The sequence below is a fragment of the Fusarium vanettenii genome, assembly GCF_000151355.1.
Source record: "Fusarium vanettenii 77-13-4 unplaced genomic scaffold NECHAsca_111_unmapped, whole genome shotgun sequence".
Classification (NCBI taxonomy): domain Eukaryota; kingdom Fungi; phylum Ascomycota; class Sordariomycetes; order Hypocreales; family Nectriaceae; genus Fusarium; species Fusarium vanettenii.
Window position 1 is genome coordinate 38,219 of NW_003315779.1, and position 7,591 is coordinate 45,809.

The following is a 7,591-nucleotide window of genomic DNA, read 5'->3' on the forward strand; positions in this document are numbered from 1 at the left end:
CCACGAGACTGGCCAGACACTGTTCTCTACTTGTACTTCGTCTCATGTGAGCTACAATCTCAATATGATTCGTTTGGCTCTCTTTGGCCTCTTTGGGTCAGCCGTCTCGTTTCCCACAAGACACTCACCGACTGTCTCGGTCAAGAACGGCACATACGCTGGTGTTTACAGTCCACAATATGACCAAGATTTCTTCCTTGGCATGCCCTATGCTCAGGTTAGATTTTGTCTTCAACACTCGTTCACCATGCTGACCTCTGCTTAGCCGCCTGAGAGATTCACGTTGGCAAAGGAGCTGGACACGGCGTGGAGTGAAACTCACCAAGCTGTCGAGTATCCCTCCCACTGCTTTGGCTATGGCTCCGATCAGATCGGATATGCCCAGTCCGAGGACTGCCTCTACCTAAATGTCGTGCGACCTGCTGGCATAAAAGATATCTCCAACCTCCCCGTTGCCGTCTGGATCCACGGAGGAGGATTGTTCATGGGCGGCTCTGCTGACCGGAGGTACAATCTCTCGTTTATCGTGGAGCGCAGCGTTGAGTTGAAGACTCCCGTTATCGGCGTCAGCATCAACTATCGTCTTTCTGCTCTTGGCTTCCCCTGTGGCAAGGAGGCTTTGGACGAGGGGATTACTAACCTTGGGTTCCGAGACCAACGTCTCGCCCTGCGATGGATTAATGAAAACATTGGAGCATTTGGTGGTTCTCCTGACAAGGTGACGATTTTTGGAGAAAGCTCAGGCGCCGAGAGTGTCTCAGCTCAGGTCTTTGCGTATAATGGTGAGTAATATGTTTATTGGCTACACCATTTCTAACAGGAATAGGGCGCGGGGATGGTCTGTTCCGAGGTGCCATTGCTCAGTCTGGTTTCGGCGGTGCGATTGGCAGATTCCCAGGGGGCTTCAATGCTACCGCCGACATGCAAACTGTATATGATGCTCTCGTCGGTAACGTCACTTCCTGTGCGGACTTGGTTGGGAAGCCAGAGTCTCTAGAGTGCTTACGAAAAGTACCCTTCGAAGAGATCAACTATGCGTTGAACGTGAGCAGTGTTGGACCTTGGCCTCCAGTGTTGGACAACGACTTCATCGCCGACTACCCTGCCAACCAGGTTGCCAACGGAGATTTCCCCAAGATCCCGATCCTTGTTGGTGCCAACTCAGATGAAGGATCCGCCTTTGGTTCAGGCAAGGGGCCCAACGGTGGCGGAGTCAACACAGACGATGAGATGCGGGATGCAATCGCAGCCATAATCCCCGCTGACGCAGAGGTTCAATCTGGCAAGTCTGTTGATGAGTTGGTTGATGAACTCATGGACCTCTACCCCAACGATCAGAGTGTGGGTGTTCCGTCTCTAGAGACCTGGCCCCATATCATCGAGCCGGGCGACACTTTTGCGCAACAACTTGGAGCCCAGTATCGACGAACAGGCGCTCTGTTTGGCGACTTTTCAATGCAGTATCAGAGACGTCGTGCCAACAAGGCTTGGGCAAAACACGGTCTTCCGAGCTACACCTATCGCTTCAACGTCACTGTAAATGGTTTGCCACCGTTCACTGGCGCAACACACTTTCAAGAGGTAAGCTATCGATCCTAATAGTATCATTATTGTATATGAGCTGAAAGTTAACTGCTTAGGTTGCCTTTGTTTTCAACAATATCAACGGAGACGGATATAGCACCAACCCATTTGGTGGCAACGGAACGTATCCGGCAAAGGCCAAGGCGCTGGCCAAGGCGATGTCATCTTCATGGATCAGCTTCTTTGCTAACCTTGATCCCAATGGAAGCCATGACTTGGGTCTTCCAGATGGCCAAGACTGGCCAGTTTACGCTGCTTCATCTGAGGCTCCTGATGGGGACGGTATTGTCTTTGATGTGAATAGAAACCACATTGAAGTCGATGATTGGAGATCAGGAGGAATGGACTGGATGAACGAACATGGTTTGACAGTCTTTGGCAATTAAGAGACGGAGGCTTGAGGCATTGGATCTGTTATGAGTTGTGCAGACGTGTCAATGATATAACCTGGACAGAGATAGTGCCCCTCCGGTGCCTAGAGGTGATGAATAGCAAAAGTTTACCCTTGTAAAGAAGGCATTAGGCGTCTTTAATAGGCTCCTTAAGCAGTTTTAAAAAGACACATGACTATTACTTCTCTTTGTTAAGGCGTTACAGTAGTTATAGCCTTTAAGAGATTGAGGCACCGGGGGAGGAGATCTCAGACATCGCCTACGCCCAGTCTTCCATCCCTTCGTCGGGCCTGGGGCTCGCGACCGAGGTGCTGATTTACATCCTCACCGTCGTGTGCGCTGTCGTCATCGCGCTGCGGGTGTACGTCAAGACATGGAGTTCTGAAGCATCTCAGGGGTGGAGGGTCAACGACTACCTCGCCGTGATTGGGTTTGTGAGCTTTCCATTTCCGTCTGATGTTAGTTGAAAGTTGCTAATCATGACCTTTGGTAGCTCCCCTTCATCCCCGCAAGCGTGCTGGGCGCGCTCGCTGTCCACTATGGCATCGGATCGACGGACGCGTATCTCAACAAGTTCGAGATGAGAGAGTTTCTCGAGGTCCGGGGGATGGAGTATCTGATTCTTTACGAGCTCACCTACTACGCCTCGTCGTCGCTTACCAAGTTCGCCATCGCCGTCACGATCCTACACCTCTGCGTTGAGAAGAGATACGTCTACATCATGTATGGACTCATGGGTGTCATGATTGCCACCAATGGTATCTGTCTGATATGGTTGTTCGTCAATTGCTTTCCATTTGCGACGTACTGGAATCCGAAGCTGGGCCATTACAAGTCGGAGGACGGTTTCATGAACCTCAGCTACATTGGAACTGCTGTTCAGGTGGCTTCGGATTGGACGTGTGCCATCATGCCATTCTTCATCGTCTACTCGTTGCAAATGCCCAAGCGAGTCAAGATATCGGTTGTCGCTATCCTTGGTCTTGGTGTTGTGGCCAGTGTAGCCGCTCTGATGCGCATCGTCAGTTACAAGTATATCGACGTCAGGGCGTACCCAAAGGATCACTTTCGTGAGTACCAGCTTACCTCGACACCTTCATCAAAAGCTAACAAATAGAAGTCTCGCAAGGCCGACTTCTCTTCTGGTCCCTTCTGGAGTCTGCCTTTGCTATCATCGCCTGTTCACTGCCGTCACTCAAGCTCTTCGGTGGATGCATAGCCCGATCCATGATCCGTTCGACAAATAACGTATCAGGAGGAGCTGTAAGGTCCCCCACATATCTTAAACTTCAAGTTGATTGCTAACCGCGACTAAAGAGACCGCCATACCGCCACGAGACGCCCCTTCATTCGCTCACACCAAAAGGCCAGACTCGCATAACGATCTTCAGGCTCAGTTAACCCATCAAGGGCCAGGCTATAACTATAATAAAGAATAGATCTTAAATATAATATAATATTATAACCTAATATTAATATAATAACCTAATTAAACTTCTATAATAATAAAAGAGTTATACCTAGCTATATTATTATAAAAATCTAACCTCTTATAGGTATTTTAATTACTTTAATCTCTATATAAGAAATAAGAGAATTATTTACTTTTCTATCTTTTTAAGCTATAATTATAACGATCGTGGGATTCCTAAGGGATAAACCAGTTATATCAATTTATATTAATAGAGGAGAATATTATATAACCTTAAAAGGTAATATAATATTATATCTAATAATATACTTAAGGTATTAAGTATAACTAAGTTATATTAATAGCTAAGGTAGTTACTTTATAAGAAAGTATAATAAGTATATCCTATATATTTTATGCAAGAGGATAAATTATAATAGATTATAACCTATAGGGCCTAAGCTATTATAATCCTATTTATTAGATTAGAGGGGATTATAGCCTATAGGCCATAATCTATTTTAATCCTTTTATAATTAGTAGGATAATATAGGTCCTTTTTATTATATAACCCGGGGGTCTCTTAGGCTATAATATAATATCTCCCCTCTATTAATCTTATCCTTAAGGCTATATCTGCGACTTTAATTACTTTATATATATATACCTATCTTAGACCTATAAAAATCTTTTACTAATATATTTAATTATCTTATTTTTTCTAAGAAATAATTAATTATTATTAAACTAGGCGATATTATTAATTATTTTAGATTTAAAATTATATTTTATTTATTTTATTATTCCTATGGCCTTTATTATATAGCTTTACCTAAGAAATTAGATTACTATAGGGAATATACCTATTATAGTCTTTCTTATAATACCTTAGCGAATATTTCTAGTATTTATTTATATATTCTTACCTATAGGGTTTTTATTATTAATAATTCCTAAGTAAACTATATTTACCGGGAGTCTAATTACCTTAATTCTAAGGAGGAGTATACTAAGTATAACGAGAGGATATTTCCTAAGGGATAAACCGGTCATATAGGTTTATATTAGCAAAGGAGAATATTATATAACCTTAAAGGGTAATATAAGTTATATCTAGTAATATACTTAAGGTATTAAGTATAACTAAGTTATATTAATAGCTAAGGTAGCTATTATATAAGAAAATATAATAAGCGCGTTTTATATACTTATAGTTAATCTTTTAGACTAATATTCTCTAGGTTTAATCTAAGGTAAGACTAATATTTCTAATATTTAATCCTTAGATTAATATAGGCGATATTTAGTCTTTTTAATCCCCTACTTAGTTAAAATATTTTTATTATAATTCCCTACCTAGCTTATATTATAGCTATAATATAAGGTTCCCCTTTTATTAATCTTATCCCTAAGATTAGTTTTAATAACTAAATATTATTAATAAGTAACTCTAATTTATAAAAATCTCCTTTTATTAATATAATATTAGGCCAAGTTTCTAAGTATATTTCCTTATAAAAATTTTCTAAAATATAAGATCTTTTTATTTATATTAAGGCTTTTAGTTCTAAAATTATACCTTATATTTATTATTTCTACCAGGGCTTATCCTATAAAGTAATTTCTAATTATTTTAATTATTATTTTAATTATATTAATATAAAAGTAATATATAATAGAGCTAATATAGCTTTTTTTTATAGGTATATATTAGTATTTCTTTATAGATATTAGCTAATCTTCTATAATTATAAAAAATATCTAAGAGTATAAGCGCCTAGAAGACGAGGAGGCTAAGGTAAAGGCTACCTTAGAGGAGGTAATAGCTAAGTTTACTTATATCTAAAAATAAAAGAGATTACTTAAAATATATAATAACGAGGCCTTTAAGCGCGGCTTATATACCTTAGAGGAATTAAGCGAGCTCTATGAGGAGTTATCTATTTGTCACGGCCATAATATGAGCTAGGCGGGGAAATTTAGTAGAAATACTCTAATTAAGTAAGGGACCGAAGGGACTAAATATCGCCTATATTAATCTAAGGACTAAATATTAGAAATATTAATCCTACCCTAGACTAAACCTAGAGAATATCGGTCTAAAGATTAACTATAAATATATAAAATACGCTTATTATACTTTCTTATATAGTAGCTACCTTAGCTATTAATATAACTTAATTATACTTAATACCCTTAAGTATATTACTAGATATAATATTATATTAACCTTTAAGGCTACGTAATATAATCTAATATTAATATAAACTAATATAACCGGTTTATCCCTTAGGAAATATCCTCTTATTATATATTAATAACTCTTATTTATTAAATTACTTATATTACCTTAAATAATATTAAACGCAATAGCTACTTAGGCTACTCCTAGTAATAACTACTAATAGGTTCTACTTACTAATTATCTACCTACCCCTATCGCACCTATTTAAGATAACCCTAATAGCGACGAGGAAATAGATAATAACGACGAAGAAGTTAAGTAACTCTATGCCTAGGTTACTACTATAATTACTAAAATAAAAGAACTTAGAGGACTTATTAATTATATAGCCGCTACTTAGTAAGCTTAAAACTAGTAATACTATAAGAATATCTAGAATATTAATAGCATAGTAATTACCGCTATAAAAAGAAAAAATATTAGAGAAATCCTAAAGTTAAAATAATTAGAGAAGTTTAATAATACTACATATAAATTACTAATATTTTTTATATAACTATATATATTTATGCTCTATTATCCTATATAGTTTACCATAGTATCTAATAAGGTCTAATATATCGCGGGGCATCTCACTAAGTATATTATAGCCTAGTTTAAACCTATTATAAAGGAATATCTTACTAAATTACTTAATAAATATTTACCTTAAACTATAAACCTCTATTCTAGCTTTAAAGCCTTTAAAGCTATACTCTAATAAGCTTTTAGAATAATAAATAAAAAGGCCTAAGTAAAAAGAGAAATTAAGGTACTCTAATAAACTCGCTCTATATCAGAATATAGCACTAAGTACCTCTAGCTCGCCTTAAAGCTTAACTAAGACTAAGAACCCCTAATATCCTTTTTCTTTAATAGACTTAAGAAAGAAATATAGGCTAAACTCTATAAGGAAGACTAGCCTAATAACCTTATTAATTATATTAGCTAAGTAATTAAGATCGACGAATAATAATTCTCTTAGAAGAAACTATAGAATCCTAGGATTAGTAATAATAAGGCTAATACCCCTCGCTTCGATGCTAACTAAGGCAAAAGGCGATAAAGTATAATATATAGCACTTACCCCGGACCTATAGAATTAGGAGCTATCTAATAGTCCCCTAAGGATATTAAATACTACTATTACTATAAAAAAGGCTATAAAGCTAATAAATACTAAAAGAAATAACGAGATATATAGGAGGGACACTATTAGCCTAATTAAATATAATAACTCCTAGAAGGGAAAAAATAGGTAAGATTTATATAGGCTAATAAGGACCCCTAAATAGCTATCTAAATAATTAAGACCCTCGGAATAACTAAGACTAGCTATAATAAAAGAGGTACTAACCTAGGGGAAATCGCTATACTATATAACTAGGTATACCTTAATAAGGAATAAGCTAAGTATAATATTAATTATAGGAACTATAGCGTAGACTAAATATATAAGGCTATTAACCTAATAAAGATAAAATAGATCTAATTTACTAATAGCTTATAATAGAGGCCGCTCTTAGAACCTAGTAATAAAACTACTAAGGATCTAAATATAAAAATTATCGCGGTTACCTAATATAAGAAGTCTACTAAGATAAAAGATAACTAAATACTATTATCTCTAGCCCCGAAGGAATAAACTAACTACTAAGAAGCTACTATAGAAGAGTTTAATTATAAAAAATAGGTCATAGGGTATAATAAGAATAATAAGTCTTAGATACCCGCCGTAGTCTATTAAAGGGACTATTAATAGAATAACCCTATATAATATGATCATACCCTATGCCCCTAATACTAGGTCGAGGTATTATAAGAATATAATAAGGTCTATAAATAATAAAAGGTAAATCGATATAGTAGATTACTATGTAATAATTAGATCGCAAAAATAATAAGTAGCAATTTAACCTAGGCATAAATTATAAATATTAAAAACCCTTAGGAGTATTAGTAAGAGGAATTTATATAAGT

At 36.7% G+C, this 7,591-nt stretch overlaps 2 protein-coding genes across 2 annotated transcripts; both read left to right on the forward strand.

Moving 5' to 3' along the window:
* Positions 1-64: 64 nt before the first annotated feature.
* Positions 65-1,970, forward strand: NECHADRAFT_56206 (uncharacterized protein; the record flags this gene model as incomplete). The annotated part of the gene is made up of 4 exons (XM_003039379.1): positions 65-217; positions 266-782; positions 827-1,581; positions 1,641-1,970. The coding sequence occupies 4 exons, from the start codon at positions 65-67 to the stop codon at positions 1,968-1,970; spliced, it is 1,755 nt and encodes a 584-aa protein (XP_003039425.1).
* A 242-nt stretch (positions 1,971-2,212) lies between these two features.
* Positions 2,213-3,281, forward strand: NECHADRAFT_56199 (uncharacterized protein; the record flags this gene model as incomplete). The annotated part of the gene is made up of 3 exons (XM_003039380.1): positions 2,213-2,410; positions 2,470-3,046; positions 3,097-3,281. Coding segments are annotated over 3 exons (960 nt in total), but the record flags the coding sequence as incomplete, so codon positions are not given.
* Between the last annotated feature and the right edge of the window lie 4,310 nt (positions 3,282-7,591).